The sequence below is a fragment of the Lycorma delicatula genome, chromosome 10 (genome assembly GCF_047948215.1).
Source record: "Lycorma delicatula isolate Av1 chromosome 10, ASM4794821v1, whole genome shotgun sequence".
NCBI classification, from domain to species: domain Eukaryota; kingdom Metazoa; phylum Arthropoda; class Insecta; order Hemiptera; family Fulgoridae; genus Lycorma; species Lycorma delicatula.
The window spans coordinates 109,543,575-109,561,380 of record NC_134464.1 but is presented as its reverse complement, the minus strand read 5'-3'; the positions used below and the strand labels follow the sequence as shown (position 1 = coordinate 109,561,380).

At 29.9% G+C, this 17,806-nt stretch overlaps 1 protein-coding gene across 7 annotated transcripts in view; it reads left to right on the top strand.

Annotated features, from left to right (window-relative positions):
- The window catches only part of LOC142331012 (putative prefoldin subunit 5), a 122,359-nt gene extending 104,903 nt beyond the window's left edge, over window positions 1–17,456 (top strand). For 5 of the 7 annotated variants that reach the window (XM_075376576.1, XM_075376575.1, XM_075376573.1 and 2 more), the window contains 2 exons: window positions 10,430–10,547; window positions 17,332–17,456. In XM_075376576.1, coding sequence (XP_075232691.1) covers window positions 10,430–10,443 — 14 coding nt within the window. In that variant the 3' untranslated portion in view covers window positions 10,444–10,547; window positions 17,332–17,456. The remainder of the gene's footprint in view (window positions 1–10,429; window positions 10,548–17,331) is intronic. The other 2 variants (XM_075376570.1, XM_075376578.1) reach the window with 1 other exon arrangement.
- The last annotated feature ends 350 nt before the right edge of the window (window positions 17,457–17,806 follow it).

Below are 17,806 nucleotides of genomic sequence, written 5' to 3'. Positions count from 1 at the left end.
TTAATCACTCACCTAGGCTCTAATTTATTGAAATCTGATGGTAAAAATATTTTGTAATAACAAAAAATTCTTCCTGTGTGTTTTATTCTGCGAAGTAGAATGCTTTTAAGAGATTAAGCTTGATCATTGGAAGCAGCGCCTATATTTCCTATGTTTGGATGTACAATTTAAAATACAATTAAATGAATTGATAAGTTAAACAACTTTCTGTCACTTGAAAATATGCTTCCATAAGATTCTTTTAAGGAATATCTGATGATGCATGTTAAGAGATGGAAACGTATTCAGTATGTGGTCATATACTGTATTTTTTTTCTTTCTTATTTATGTTGTGTTCATTCATTCAGTATGTTGTTTCTGTTATACAACTTTGTTTATTTGTAAATCGCATATTGCTAAATCATGTTGAGTTTATGACTTTTACATGTTATGGTAAATATTTTTATATAGACAGGTTATGTGTCCTGTATCTATGAGTTGGGAAGGTTGGAAAATTCTGATGTTGAGTAGTGTGTGCATGTAATCTATGCACCTCTAGCTGAATGTGAAATTTGGTTTATTCAATTTTTTTTTTTATTTAGCACAATACCTACAATTTAATTTTGATACATTTTTTTTCACTTTTCCGACTATAACTCTACTACTGATGAAGTAGCATAATATAAAGGGAATGAATAGCCAAATTTTTTACATCAAGGTTTTTGGTAAACGTTAATTTTTCAAGACTACCAAAAAGAAAACACAAAAAATTGTAGAAATTTCTGTAACATGTATTTACATGGGTGTGTTGGTTTGTGATTTGATTAATATTTCCAGATTGGCTCGACAAAATTCTTCTAAAGACTCAAAAAAATTCTACTTGTGGGACATTGATGGCTAAATTGTGAAAAAATTAAAAAGAGGGAGGGGTAGTTTTTGACATTAATTTTGTATAGTGGTTGTAGAAAACCGAGCTTTGTTAAGATGAAAATACTTAATAAATTATTTAAAGTTCTAAAGTTTTAATTTAAGTTGATCAAATTTAGGGCTGGGGATATTCAATATTATTTTGATTTGCCAAATATTTTGAAAACTCATTGACTACAAATTTGAAATTTGCGTCAAATATTTGTGTATTTTATCCCAACTATGGCCTAATTTCTGATCCCATAGAACAAGGAGTATCACAGTTCCTGTATTTTTTTAACTGGTAAGCTATAATTTTCTTTTAGCCTTGTTGAATAACATTACACCACATCAATTCTGATTTGGTAGTAAATAATTACTCCATTAAATAATTAACTTTTAAGCACCAGAAAACAACACTGTTGAATGGAACCCATGCTTAAAATAACAATTTTTATAATTAATATTCAAGATTGAAGATCTTGCATTCATTTTAGGTCGACTTACTTCTTCTGGTAATGATGTAAACTTAAGGTGCTCTGATTGATAATCATTATAGGCTGTTTAATAATAATTGATTATTTTATTAAAATTATGTTGTATTGAAAGAAATTATTTCATGTTATTGTTTCTAAGTACACAATACTTTAGAGAATAGTAGAATAGTTAAAATGTAACATAAACTGTCACAATGTTTGTATCAGTTTGTTTAACACAGTTCCATTTATAATGTTTGTATCCATCAATCAAGTCAACTGTTTCTAAATAGTTTTTCTTATTTTTTATTTAAAATTCAAACATTTTAATTTATAGTTACTCAGCTCCATTCTTAGATTTTATTTATTTTGTACTGCAGTTATTCTTTTGTTGCTTGTATCTTTAAATTATGGCCAAAAATAATTTTAAGATGTAATAAAAGTTATATTTCTAACATACATAAACTAGCTTATAAGTCCATATCAATGCAACTTATTCAGGCATATACTCTCATATTTAAAAAAAAGAAGAGAAATGTGACAAAAAAATTATGAAAAAATGAAATATAAAATTATTAGTAGTTAATTTTAGACTATATATGTTTGAATAAAAAATATAATTTATTTTAGAATCAAAAAGTATATTGTAATAAGTTGATGATATTTTAAATAAGCTTTCTTTGGTTTTTGTTTAATATAAAACTAAGATTCCTCAGTTTTATGAATTCATAAAGTTGTATTAGATTGCTGTTGTAATAATTTAAGTTTTAATTGAAAACTGTTAATATAATTTATTGTGACAGATAATGAAATTTAAATAACAAAGAACTTGAAAAAGATTCATATTAACACAAAAGTTAAATTTAACAGCATCTAATCTGAAATAGAATACATTTTATATAAAATTTATGTGTACTTATTCTCCATTATTTTCTTCTTTAGTATGTAACATTAAATGCTATGATCAAAATAGTCTGTAAATACCAGCAGCATTTGATCTGAAAGGGCTCACCCATATAGAAATTGCATCCAACATTATTAAACTTTGAAATTTGGAAGAGTGAATCAAATAATGATTATAACGATTAATTAATTTATGTTCATATTTAATGATTTACCAGTATTAAAAATGATATTATTAAATTAATGATCATGATTACTTTATTATATATATATTTTTTTTAAATTTAAATGATATTAGGTGTATTTTTTTTTAACTTCAATGATTTAATTAATTAAAAATTTTCTGGCCATTGGCATTTTATCCTTTTTTCTCACCTTTCAATTTCCAGGATACTGTTTGTGGTCTTTGAAAATCTAGAGTGTCTTGTATGTTACAGAACTATCATGTATATGAGTTATGTACAACAATCCTCAGGCCTTCATAGTATTAATGTTTTTATTAACATATATATATATCCTCCTCTATGAATCATGAGACCTTGCCGTTGGTGAGGGGGCTTGAGTGCTCAGGGATACAGAGTAGCTGGACCGAAGGTGCAACCATATCGGAGAGGTATCTGTTGAGAGCCAGACTAAGGAATGATTCCTGAAAGAGGGCAGCAGCTCTTTCAGTAGTTGTTAGGGGCGCAAGTCACAATGACTTAAACGGCCATATCAACATCATTCAGTCCTCTGAGTACTGCGCAGCTGAAAGCAATGGAAAACTACAGCTGTTTTTTTTTCCAAGAAAATGTGGCTCTGCATTTTCAAAAGCAATAATGGAGGCGCCTTCCTTGGTAAAATATTCCGGAGGTAAAATAGTCCCCCGTTCGGGTGGGGACTACTAAGGAAGGGGTCACCAGAAAAGTAAAAAATAACATTCTACGAGTCGGAGCGTGGAATGTTAGAAGCTTAAAAAAGGTTGGTAGGCTAGAGAATTTAAAAAGGGAAATGGATAGGGTAAACGTGGATATAGTAGGAATTAGTGAGGTTCGGTGGGAAGAGGAAGGCGACTTTTGGTCGGGTGACTTTAGAGTAATTAACTCAGCGTCAAATAATGGGCAGGCAGGAGTAGGTTCGTGATGAACAAGAAAATAGGGAGGAGAGTGGAGTATTTCAAGACGCATAGCGATAGAGTCATTGTAATAAGGATAAATTCAAAACCTAAACCGACAACGATTGTTAACGTCTATATGCCTACAAGCGCCCATGATGATGATGAGGTAGAATGTGTATACGAAGAGATTGATGAAGCAATTAAACACGTAAAAGGAGATGAAAATTTAATAATAGTTGGAGATTGGAATGCAAGCATTGGAAAAGGCAAGGAAGGAAATATAGTGGGTGAATACGGGCTGGGCAAAAGGAATGAAAGAGGGGACCGACTTATAGAGTTTTGCACGAAGTATAATTTAGTAATTGCCAACACCCAATTTAAAAATCATAATAGAAGAATATACACTTGGAAAAAGCCAGGCGATACTGCAAGGTATCAGATAGATTATATCATGGTTAAGCAAAGATTTAGAAATCAACTCGTGGACTGCAAAACTTACCCTGGAGCAGACATTGATAGCGACCATAATTTGGTGATAATGAAATGTAGATTGGGGTTTAAAAACCTGAAGAAAAGGTGTCAGATGAATCGGTGGAATTTAGAGAAGCTTGAGGAAGAGGAGGTAAAGAAGATTTTTGAGGAGGACATCGCTAGAGGTCTGAGTAAAAAAGATAAGATAGAAAATGTAGAAGAAGAATGGGAGAATGTTAAAAAGGAAATTCTTAAATCAGCAGAAGCGAACTTAGGCGGAATAAAGAGAACTGGTAGAAAACCTTGGGTTTCAGACGATATATTGCAGCTGATGGATGAACGTAGAAAATATAAGAATGCTAGTGATGAAGAAAGTAAAAGGAACTATCGGCAATTAAGAAATGCTATAAACAGGAAGTGCAAACTGACGAAAGAAGAGTGGATTAAAGAAAAGTGTTCAGAAGTGGAAAGAGATATGAACATTGGTAAAATAGACGGAGCATACAGGAAAGTTAAGGAAAATTTTGGGGTACATAAATTAAAATCTAATAATGTGTTAAACAAAGATGGTACACCTATATATAATACGAAAGGTAAAGTCGATAGATGGGTGGAATATATTGAAGAGTTATACGGAGGAAATGAATTAGAAAATTTTCTGTACGATTTGGAGTCTCCTGAAAACAATTCTGCAACGTTTATATACAGTTATAAGATTTTTTCATCCGCTCTACCATACGAAAATTTAAACCAATTTTTATGATACTTGATGGGGGTGATGTAAACCTGTTGAAATAGATCCCTAATGATTTTCAGGCGAATCGGTTATCATAAACCGGAGTTAGAGGAACCAAAATTGGTTTTTGGGTACGTTTTTAAATATTTTCAAGGTTTTCACGTTGTAATTTGAAGGGTAATTTGTTATATAGAAAGGCAGAATTAGATTTCTGTAAGCACTACGTAGTGCGAAATAATATTGTACGATTCATATTCAAAATATATGATTGAAGCAAAAACGGTTTGTTTAAAGAAAAACAAACCAACATACTTGACATTTATAGACCTAGAAAAGGCTTTCGATAACGTAGACTGGAATAAAAGGATCAGTATTTTTAAAAAATTAGGGTTCAAATACAGAGATAGAAGAACAATTGCTAACATTTACAGGAACCAAACAGCAACAGTAATAATTGAAGAACATAAGAAAGAAGCCGTAATAAGAAAGGGAGTCCGACAAGGATGTTCCCTATCTCCGTTACTTTTTAATTTTTACATGGAACTAGCAGTTAATGATGTTAAAGAACAATTTAGATTCGGAGTAACAGTACAAGGTGAAAAGATAAAGATGCTACGATTTGCTGATGATATAGTAATTCTAGCCGAGAATAAAAAGGATTTAGAAGAAACAATGAACGGCATAGATGAAGTCCTACGCAAGAACTATCGCATGAAAATAAACAAGAACAAAACAAAAGTAATGAAATGTAGTAGAAATAACAAAGATGGACCGCTGAATGTGAAAATAGGAGGAGAAAAGATTATGGAGGTAGAAGAATTTTGTTATTTGGGAAGTAGAATTACTAAAGATGGACGAAGCACGAGCGATATAAAATGCCGAATAGCACAAACTAAACGAGCCTTCAGTAAGAAATATAAGTTGTTTACATCAAAAATTAATTTAAATGTCAGGAAAAGATTTTTGAAAGTGTATGTTTGGAGTGTCGCTTTATATGGAAGTGAAACTTGGACAATCGGAGTATCTGAGAAGAAAAGGTTAGAAGCTTTTGAAATGTGGTGCTATAGGAGAATGTTAAAAATCAGATGGGTGGATAAAGTGACAAATGAGGAGGTATTGCGGCAAATAGATGAAGAAAGAAGCATTTGGAAAAATATAGTTAAAAGAAGAGACAGACTTATAGGCCACATACTAAGGCATCCTGGAATAGTCGCTTTAATTTTGGAAGGAAAGGTAGAAGGGAAAAATTGTGTAGGATGTAGAGGGTATACTGAAATGAAACGACTAGCACTAAATAGGGAATCTTGGAGAGCTGCATCAAACCAGTCAAATGACTGAAGACAAAAAAAAAAAAAAATATATATATATATTTATTTATTTATTTATTAATAATGATTTATGAGGTTTGTCTCAAAAGTAAGTGTACTGATTTTCCTACAAACAGGTAATGTAAAACGTCCTTCATGTAGCTTGGCTCTACATGTATACTTGTTTTAACTGGATTGGTTCAGTCAGTCGCGTATTACTGCTGTTCGTGTGTAGTCATGTTTTATAACCTCATCGTGGTTGCGATGGAGGAAACATTGAACAACACTATACTATCAATTTTTAAGTGAAACTCAACAAGTCTGCTACAGAAATATTTGATTCTTTAACCAAAACTTATAGAGACGCCACTCTATCGAAAACTATGGTTTTTAAGTGGTACATAGCTTTCAAAGAGGGCGGAGAAAATATTGAAAACAACCCTCACTCTGGAAGATCAACCTTGCCAACAAACAATGAAAATATGGAAGTGATGTGAGCTGTGCATTATACACAAAGAATTTGCAACTTTAGGACAGACAGTTTGTAGTGTCTTTAACAAAGATGTCTTGAAAAGACTTTGAAAATGGGTCCAGCGAGTCTAAACAGACATTGCACATGATTCTAATTTTGCACAAGCACTTAAGAAACTGAAAATAAACAGATGTTACCATTTTCTAATTTAAAATTAATTTCTAAAGATTATAAAAACACTTTTGATATTTACAGAAAAGGAATGTACACTGATTTACACATAAATATAAAAGCGCGTGTACGCGCACGCACACGCACACACACACACACACACACACACACACACACACACACACACACACACACACACACACACACACACACACATAAAACTTCTTATTCTATTTCATCTACCAATCTTAATTTCAAATTCATAGTCTCATTTAGTCACCTCTGATGATCTGACCATATAAACCATGCATTTAAATTTTCAACATGTTTCTTGCAGTTAGTTTTCTTCCATTTTAATTTGATGTTCCTTGCATGATATTTATATAAAGAATACTACATTCATAAACATTCAAATAAATTTTTCAAAGTAAAAATACACACATTGTAGTAGAATGGCTAGAATATTGAACAAAACTAAATTTGTTTTAAATTTTTTATTACATTATGATTACTAATGTAATCATTGTAATTTGATTACTAATGTTAATTATGAAACTAAAAGAAATTAAAATTCATATCTCTGTGATAGCTGCAAGTTAATAAATTTTCATTGTAATGGCTCATAGCTTTCAAAAGACATGATTTAGCAATTTGGTTTAATTTTTTAATAAAATGTTTAGTGTGATAAAACATATAAATAACAAAAATATCATTTATGGAACTCAATCAAGTTCTTAAACAACTGAACAATGAGTAACCCCCCACCAGGCCAATGAGATGAGGATGATATGTATGGCATGTAAATGAAGGGTAGTTTTGTATAGACTCAAGGCAATCACTCTTGAGACATGTGGTTAATTGAACCCCATCCACCAAAGTACACTGGTATCCACTGTCTAATATTCAAATCCGTATAAAAGTGACCAAATGTAAACTAGAATTTGAACTTCAAAACCTTCAACTTTGAAAATCAACTGTTAAACAATTGATTTGTGACAATAAGTTTACTAGTGGATCAGGTCAGTGGACAAATTATTATTTTAACTTTCATTTCTAAATAAACCGATAAAGATATTATAACTAAGAATCCAGACAGGGAATTATCTACTTTTGTCACATCATTTTGCTTATAAAATTAATTTAATTGAAAAGTGTTGTTTCATATATAACTTATATCTTATCATTATCTTATATCTTATAACTTATTATCTTATACACTCCTCTACTTTACATGAACCAAGAACCTGGGTGATTAACCAGCTTTCAAAACCAACGTTGTTTTCTTGATATGAGTAAAATGCTGGGATATTTATTATGCAATAACAGCAATGGTATACATATTTTATAAAAGTTATTTTCAACTTTGCTCTATTATTTATTATATTTTATAAATTTATTTTACTTAAATTTAAATAAGCTTCATTTTTATATGAGGCTCGGCTAATAAATTTTGCACATACATAGCATGGACATGAAAAGAGGTATTGAAATAAAATAAAAAATAAGTAAAAGTACAATACCGTAGCTACAAAATGCAGTATTTATTTTTCAATATAATCCCCATTTACACTGCTAAACTTTTCCCAGCGTGTGACAAGTTTTTGCATTCTTTCACAGAAAAATTCTGGTGGTCTTTCTCAGATCCAAGTGACCACAGCTTCCTTCACCTCATCGTCGGTGGTGTAATGATTACTTTTGAGATCCCTCTTGAGATGAGGGAAGAAGTAGAAGTAGCACTGAGTCAAATCCGGCGAGTATGGTGGATGGGAATAGGCTCAAATTTCAGCTTGCGGAGAGTCATCAGAGAGTTCGTGCATTACTCATTGTGCATAGATTATACGGTAACCCAATTGCTCGATAATATGGCCTACTCGTTCTTTAGATATGCCTAACTGAATAGCGATGCATTGCTGGGTAACTCGCCAGTCACTTTGAAGCATTTGAAGTGCGTCGCCACACTTTAAATTGCCCACCTTCTTTCGATGTTTCTCGTCAGTCATAGACTGGTTGTCTGCTGCAAGGTGCATCCTCAATTGTCACTTTACCAGCTTCACTTTTGCTAAATTTCAACGCCCACCTATTCACAGTAGTACTCCTATCAACAGTTTCACTACTGTAAACTGCTTTTAAATGATGAAAAATATTCGATTCACATTTTCTGCCTTTAAAAATTTGATCACTGCACGCTGTTTTAACCGTGTTGACATATTGGCTGTGCTTGACTCCATTTTAATTGCTACTGAAAACAACTGGTGAATGGATTTCAAGAGATTATCACAGGTTTGTAGAGGGGAATTTTAGTTATCATGTGCTGCTACACCCAACTCGATAGTACCTTTAGTCTCCGTGTAGCATACTAGTGTGCAAAATTTATCAGCTGAGCCTTGTATATTATATTTAAAACCATATATATTATATATCAACATCATTTATTTTCCTGTACTATGTTAATTGACAATGTCCAACACAATAAGTTACAATGCAAAAGAGATGCCTCTTGGTTTGGAAATTTATAGCAGAAAAATGAATTTTATTAAAAAGTTGCAGCTGAGTTCAATGGCTTATTGCAGAAACCGTTGATAACATATAGAAAAAAATACAAAAGTTTTTTAAATGTAGCAAAATATACATACCTACAATGTATAAATAAATAATCCAAATTTTTTTTCTTCAGAAAATCAACTGCCACCTCTTAAAAGGAAGAAATATTAGTTTTTTGTTCTTTTGTTCTATCTCCCTAGAACTTAAATATTCTTCAAAAATTTTTTTATAGCTTATACTTCATATATATAGACTTATCAAAAAATATCTAAAATTTTTTTTTAAATTATCGACCCCGGATCTAAATTGCACAAATGTTTTTTTATTTATTTATTTTTCTTAGTTTAGTTTTTATTGAAGAGGATGTTTAGATTTAGGAAAAAATTCTTTACTAAAGCGAATTTGTTAAATTTAACCGATATATATATATATATATATATATATATATATATGAATATCTTTTAGAAAAATGTTTCTTAAAGTTTTCCCCATCTCTAAAAAATGTATTTCTATTTTTTTCTCTAATTCTTTTAATTTTAATTATTTAGAAACGGAAATTTCATATAATACCTTTTCCAGCTTTTTATTAAGATATCGGATAATGCAGAGCCTCGTTATTAACAATTATCAAGAATTTGCAATTTTTTTATACATATATGTAAACTGTTGTGTCTAAATTTTATTTTTCTTTATTTGTTTTTATTGTTTAAGAATAAGAAATAAGTATAAATACCTTATTCCTTTTAATAAATGGGTGTCAAGGAGAGGTTTTTCTTTCTCTACTTATCCATTAATGGACGTTTCCAACCACATTATCCCATTTATAACAGATCTCTTGCTGTGGGTGTATTGCTTCCTGCACAGTAAGGAACCCAGTCCATTATCTTATCCTTGTCTTTCGTATCCTTGGTATTGGGTCAATATTTAATTTTTAAAACATTTTAATATTATTTTCTTAATATAATGTACATTGCAATATTCTTCCTTAATTTTTAAGAGGATAACTTTTGATAGTTGTATAAAAATAACTTCAATACTGAAAAAACTTCATTATATAACTTCATACTTAAATAACTTCACTTACTATTATTATCTTAATATTTATCTCATGATGTGATTTGGAAATCGAGAAAATAAACTATTTTTTATTTTTTACGCTTTTAATGTAAATAAGCTTTTATAGCGTAATTTAAAATATATTAAATATTTTATTCTGACCATTACATAACAATTCTTAAATAGATCACGTCAGAAAATGGATAGGTTTGCTTCTCCACAGATGAAAATAAATTGTCTATTGCTTGGACGGATAAAACTTTGATAAAAAAAGCGTTACAAAACACATTTAAAGTATGTTTTTTTCTTTTTGAGGTGGAAGGGGCTAATGACCATAGCACTTGATGGCCCTAAAACTTCAAAAAAAATATATATAAAAAGATAAAAGACTGGCTAAGGTTATCCGAAATAATTATCTATTGATTTCTTCCAGGTAAGTTTTAATTTTGTTATAATTAGAAACTATGTTCTCTCTTAGTACCTCTCGTTTAACATAATTGATGGTATTTCTTGTTTACCACTAACTAGTTACTTCCTATCACTGTCGAGCTTAAAACTTAATGACTCATTTGGTAATAAATGGAAAATAATACGGATTTTATTTTCTATTCACTGTTCTCTTAACCTACACATTCAAATTCAGTTTCTGAAATTGTGCCAAGTAAATAAAAGAGCAGTACCATTTTTGACATTTTTTATAATATATAACTATCACTCCTAATTACCCTTGTCTAATTTAGGGTATATCTTAATTTTATCATTATTCAATTAATGGCAGTTAATTAGGAATGGTTTGTCTGATAATAAAAAAACTTGTATGTTTTGAAAAAACTTGATAAAGTGTTTGCAATAATGAAAAATCATTAATGTCCATTTCAATCAATAATGAAAAAAATGTTTAGATTTTTCTTTTGTGTATTTCACACTGGCATAAAGTTGAGATAAAAAATATACAGGGCAATTCTAAATGATGGACTCAATTTAGTAATTCTATATTTCCTGAATTATAAATTATATCTGACTGATCTATGTAGTAGTTGAGAGAGTAGGTCTGAAAGTTTAAAATAACATTGCTAGACTGCATGTATTTTTGTAAACAACCACTAGCATACTTGTACCACCATTACATGTCAGTTGTAAGGTTTTCTGTGTTCTTGAGTATGGTAAATCTGTCAGCAACTGCAGTGCAGCATACATCTCATCTCAGATTTAACTTTAGTAACTCAGTAACACAAGAGATTCTTCGTAACGTGTGGGACAAGTTCAGACTCCGCTTAGATGTGTGCTGTGCAGCCATAGGAAACCACATTGAACATTTATGAATTGAATCTGTAAACTTTATTATGAGCATTATCAGATGTAATTTCCTTCACATTTGTCATTACTTTGTAATTTGGAATACAAGAGTGAGTTATTCTGCACTTATCTTTGCCCCAGTTTATCAAGAGAAAATTTGAAAATGAAGTGAAGTAATTGTGTTAGTCAATCCTGGCCAACCCAAATTGCACCATGAGCTGCATTGATGACCTAAAATTTTCCAAGGACCACATAAATAAGAATAATTGCAATTTTTTTCAAAATCTGGCTTTATAACACAAATTTAGTGCTTATTGAGAATTTTTTTGTTTTGTAAGTGAATAATTTGAATGCAAGAGATAAACTGAAAGTGTTCTGTCAGTTATGGAAAGAAAATACCCACTGAACCAACAACAAAATATGTATTTGTATGATAATAAACATAAAATAAAAATAGTCACAAAAATCAAACAATATTTTGAATTTTATTTTAAATAAGAAACAAATATCAATGCGGGGGGGCTATTTCTTTCAGTATGATACTTGAGTTTCTTTTCGCTTACTTAATCTTTCTAAATTTAAAGTTGCATACTTTAACTGGTTTTCCTGAATTATGTTTGTTATTGACGCTTTATTTTTGTTTTTGTTACATTTTATTTCAGAAAAAAAGCTTCACATACGTATGTAGATTGAAAGGCACTAACTATTATTTTTGGTAAAACAACTGATTAAAAAAGGTTTTTTGCTATTATGTACTTGCCATAAAATTCTATTTTTGGAATTGTAGGATATATATTGGTTAGTTCACTACCACATTGTAGGTTGATTAATTCCATGTGTAGGGTTTCTGAAACTGTAAAAACATGAACACCAAATGGAGAGCTGAACATCGTGGATGTTTTCACATAATTTTCCAGCTCTGGAAAGCAACAATTAAAGGCTGTTATAAATTTTCTCATTTTGTAAGCAAATTTTGAATGATTACGTTGCCGTTCTTTAGCAATGGAAATGTTGTGCATTATGATTTTTTAATTGGTTCTCCAACAATAATAATTTAATTTGGAATGCTTTAATGAAATTACAAGCATCAGTAATTACATTATTCTGACCCTGAAACTCTCCATATTTAACTGATTCGATTTCTGTAATCTCTACCAAGAAACATACATCTTGCAACCACTCTTCATTTCTTAATTTGGCAACAGGCACATTCTCCTTAGTCTTAAAAAATTAAATTTCTTTCCATAACTCAAAAAATCATCTTAAACATTCTCATCTAACAGCGACTCAACTATCTAAAACTGGTAAAATAAATTCTACATTGCCAATTTAAGGCATAACTTAATTTCTCCTTCAAATTCACTGACAATCAACTTACAGCTGTAAAATGTAAAATGTAAGCCATTACCAGACAACATTTTTTATGGTTAGGATTGCATCTTCAACTTTTTTAGTATCATTCAAGCTTGCAGGATTTAACAATCTTTGTGTAACCTGTAACACCACAAATAAATACTGCGAGCTGTAAAATGTCTGAAATATTTGTGCTTTAATCTAAAGCTAAAGAATATGCTATAAAATCGTTTAATATTGTAAGGCAAATTTAAAACTATTTCTTATGAAATATCATTAATGCAGAAAGTTCTTGTTTTACATGACAGACTTATATTTGAATATCCTTTACAATGGCTTGCTTGTTTACTAATTCCCCTTCCAAAAATGGCTTCATTTTTTTTTTTCAATTGGTAATCTAACAGAATAACCTGCTTTAACAATATTTAAAAATGAAAGTTGTAACAATGAAATTAATGTACTTTGTTAGGCTTTTAATTTAGATTTAAGACTGGGAAGCTTTATTTTCTCACTTCCACATCAAATTTCAAATAGCTGCTATGTTTACTTTCATGATGTCATTTAACGTTGGATTCTTTAAAAGCAGCTACTATTCTTTACAAATTAAACATGATAATGTGGAATTATGCTTTATGAAGAAATAATCATCTTTCCAACAATCACCTAATTTTTTTTCATCTAGTTTTCTTTTCTTTGAATTCATGCTTCACAGCTAAAAAATAAATGAACTAATTAATAATATATCACTAAACAAATAAGTGCACCTAAACAAAGTCCCAAAAGGATTACCTTACCTCGCTTTGAAACACTTGTCTTATTTAAATAATATTAGTTCACTGCACATCTAGACTGTAGAGCTACATTACTCTAAACAGACTGCTATACACACGAATCTGAGAACAATGACAGACGAATCTTACAACTTGTCAAACCCTGTTGAAAGTGAGTAGTTAGAAAAATGACATGGGGCGAATTATGGTGTAAACATAAGTCCGTGCTCTGAGAAGCAGACTGAGAACTCAGCAGACATCATTAAGCGTGAAAAATATAAATCAGCAGAATCCATGCATTTCATATTCTTCATGTAATTATAGGAACTTAAAATACATTCTGAAATCTATTTGTAAAGGTAAATGTGGTGAGGGTAACTAAAGATTACTTTTTATGAAGCAAATTGAGCTACCAACTCAGTTGTAAAGGTAGTATTTTCTAATTTATGTTTATTTTTTCTTAACATTATTTTGTCTCGGAATATTAGCTCAGTTGTCTCTTCCTGAGACACTAAAGCCTTAAAAATTAAAACCACATGGATTATGAATTGAGCATAATTTTGAAAATGAATCAATGATTGGCTATCAGAAACTTGGAACGAAGAGTTAAAAGAAAAACTGAAAGAGTGGCTAATGATGAACCATCTGCTCGCAGATGGGTCAACAAGACAAAAAAAATAGCAGTCCAAGACTCCATAGCAACAAGACTCCATAGCAGTCCTTCAAGGCTCCTCTAATTACATATGCCCATCCATCTCAACATTATTTATGGTATATTTTAACATTATTCATCTGTGGTAAATATACCGTTGCAATATATTTTACAGTAAGTAGTGCATTACTGAAACTTTTGTTTACAAAGCTTCAAATGCCAATTGCTTTTCGTGCAGAAATTTAAGAGCAATTTCAGAAGAGATACAGAGTTCATTCTTTAAAAGACAGCCTCACTATTTCTGGAATTAGTGACATGTGGAAGTGAATCACATAAAACTCTTTAAAATGTTCAGTATAATCCCTCTATGGAAGTGGGAGTGTGCAATGAGCCCTGTAGATTTTTGGGATTGCTGTGAAGTTTTAAGTTCCACAAGATTGAGGATCTTTTTTTGTGGCTTTTTTAGGGTACTTCTCTGTGGCTTTGAGTAGAGAAAAATGACTTGTGGAAAAATAAGTTGTTGTGGAAGGGGAAAAGAAAGTGAAATGCTAATAACCATGGGTTACTTAGTCAATACTTGCTTAGTTGTACATTTAAAAATAAAAATCGAATATTATTACGAAACAAAACAATCATTAATCACACTTGAATAAATTTTTATAGTTGATTTGCGTCTGTGTTAACAGGTGTCTGATCATTTATAGTAATGCTAGTTCTGAATATAATACATTCAATATCACTTGTCATTGTTTACAGATTTAGACACTTTTATTTTTCTTATTAGTGTATATGTGTGTATCTGGTTACTTAATATGTTCAAATATGTCGCACATGCACACATGTACTGGCAAAAAATAAGCTGTATATTGATTCAGTTGTATTAAAAACCAGGAATTTACATCGTGATTAGTATAATTTACTGATATGTAATTGCTTGAAAATTTTTAATTTTCAAATTGTTAAATTCTTACATTTTGTCTATGAATAGACTAAGAGCAATTTGATCTACCTTTCTGTTATATTATTTTCTAAACGATAATTTATTTATTTTCTTAGTAAAAAAAAAAAAACCAAAAGCTCAGGTTATCTACTTGTATACCTTGGAGAAGACTCCAAGGTAGTGTTTATATTTTACAAATATATTTAGTAAGTGCTGTGATTATGATTAAAAGCACAAATTACCTTTGTACCATTTCTTTTATAAAACATATAAATGTTTTTAAAAATTTTTTGATAAACAAGTTTTGTAGAGATGTATTATTGACCGAGCAAGTTCAAAACAACACCCATTTTAACTCAACCTTTTGGCATTAGTTTGTTCTGAAACAGTTACAGTCAAGCGTGTTTTACAATTTTATGAAAGTAAAGTTACTTTTAGGTGGAACTATGTTTATGTAACAATTATTCATAAAATTGTAAGTTTTAAAAAAGTGGGTCAATATAACTGTAGGGAGAACTACAACTATTTATCATTTGTTGCAATCATCTGGTTGGTGTTTTTGTGTATATTATATGTTTTTATTTATTAATTTCATTATGTATTTTATTAAATAATGATAAGATATAGTTAAAAGTGTTTTGAAGAAGAAAAAATGTTAAGTGGGAGTTCCTCCTAGTCATAGTTTTTCCAGAGAGAACTATGCATACAGTGGTAGTAGTATATTAACATTTTTTTGGCTTGACATTCCAGAATCAATTTTATTTATTAAATAAAATACTTTACTGTTTTGTTTTAGAACAAAATTTATTTACGTAAAATGAACGAAGCCTATTGTTTACTAGTTACATTTAGGTTATTTTCTTCACATTCATATACAAATGAATCTATATGTTTATTGATTATTTGATTCCACTATATTGTATTGTATCGTTTTACCTAGTTCAGTTCAACATAATTTCAGTATATTGTATCAAGAATCCATCAATACTGAGTAAGGTGGCACACAGTTTTCTCTACTACTCTTGCTATTTGTAATTAGTAGGAAATACACTGCAGAAATTCTGCATAATAAAAGACTGCCAAAAAAGAAATTTCATTTTTTTTAAATTCCATATTCTATAAAATTAATCACATGAATTTTTTCAAAATCCAAAAATTTTCTTTTTCAGTTCTTTCTCCATTTCTGGAATATACCCAAGCCTGTTTTATAAAAAAAATCTTTCTTCAAGATTAGTAGGTTTATTTTACAAATAAATCTATATAAAGTATTATAATGTTGAAATCTGAATTACAATCAACATAAATTATAACATTAATCTCTTTTTTTAACTGGTTTGCTGGATTTCCCCATTCTTTTATTTTAGTGTCAATCTCTTGTTGCTCAGTCTCACCTTATATCTTACATTTTCTTTACCTTCCTATCAGGCTTGTCCATTGTTTTATAAACTTACTCAATATTTGTCTAAACCTCTAAACTACAAAGCTTCTGTTTGTTTTCTGGTTTTCCTGTTGTGAATGATTAGTGCCATAAAGTGTGCTATACTCCATATAAATATTTTTTCAGCATTCTGGTTTTAATTCCACAATCTGTATTTGATAGCACCAGATCTCTTTTCTGTTTAAAATATTTCAGGCCTTGTATAGGTTGCTTTTTTGATATTTTTTTTTTAGTACATTCTTTGTGTTTTATTACCTGAGTAACAAATTCTTCGACATCTGGTATAAAAGTTTCCTCTATATATAGTATTTAATCTCTCATTGGTTTCCTTCCTGTTTCATTACGGTATTTTTTTTTTTTTTTACATTCAGATTAACTTACATACACCCACTGCCACTGTTAGTATAATATCCATACCGTTCATTAATTTTTTTAACTTGCCTAAAATATCAATATTATTATGATTAGTATTTTTGTACTGATACCCGTTTGTGTAGGAACTGTCTAGACTGCAATTAAAAGAATTAGTACGACATTTAGACTTTTGTGCATTTGAGATATCAGTTTGCAATAAATAAGCATGTAACTTTGTTATATCCTGTTACCCAGCTATATTCCATCTGGTTTTTTATGTTGTCCTGATAAATTTATGGAAATATTAATCTTGTATATATTTTTCTTATGTTTATGTTGTGATATGTTTAAAATCCTACTATAAAATATCTTCATAATTATTTTTTTCGTAATCCTTGTTTTATATATTTTTAGACATTATCCGTAGTGGGTGGACTTCTTATGATCGTTTTACTTGGTCCTGGTGGTGTTTCAATGGATGAACATAAGAAGAAATGGTAGGTAGAATTTATTATTTGTGTGTATCAGATCAGAAAGAATTTAGAAGAGGGGAAAAAGAAAAATTATTTATATTTAAAAGGAACTGACTGTTAATTCTATTTATACTTAATATTTATTTAAGTTGTTCTGTTTCACATGTTGTAAGTGTTAAAAACATCAAGTACTTTATAATATATCTTTATTACATTGAAGAGCTGCAGAAGAAGAAAGATTGTGTGATACTTTCAGGTTTTAAGTGAACTTTTTTTGGAACAGTTTTTTATATATTTATATTAAAATATACATACACATGTAAAATGATTAAGTTTAATCGCATTAGTTTGTAACAAATTAACTGTTATCAATTTTATTTTGTAGAAAAAAAAATAGTATTTAACTTATCAAAATA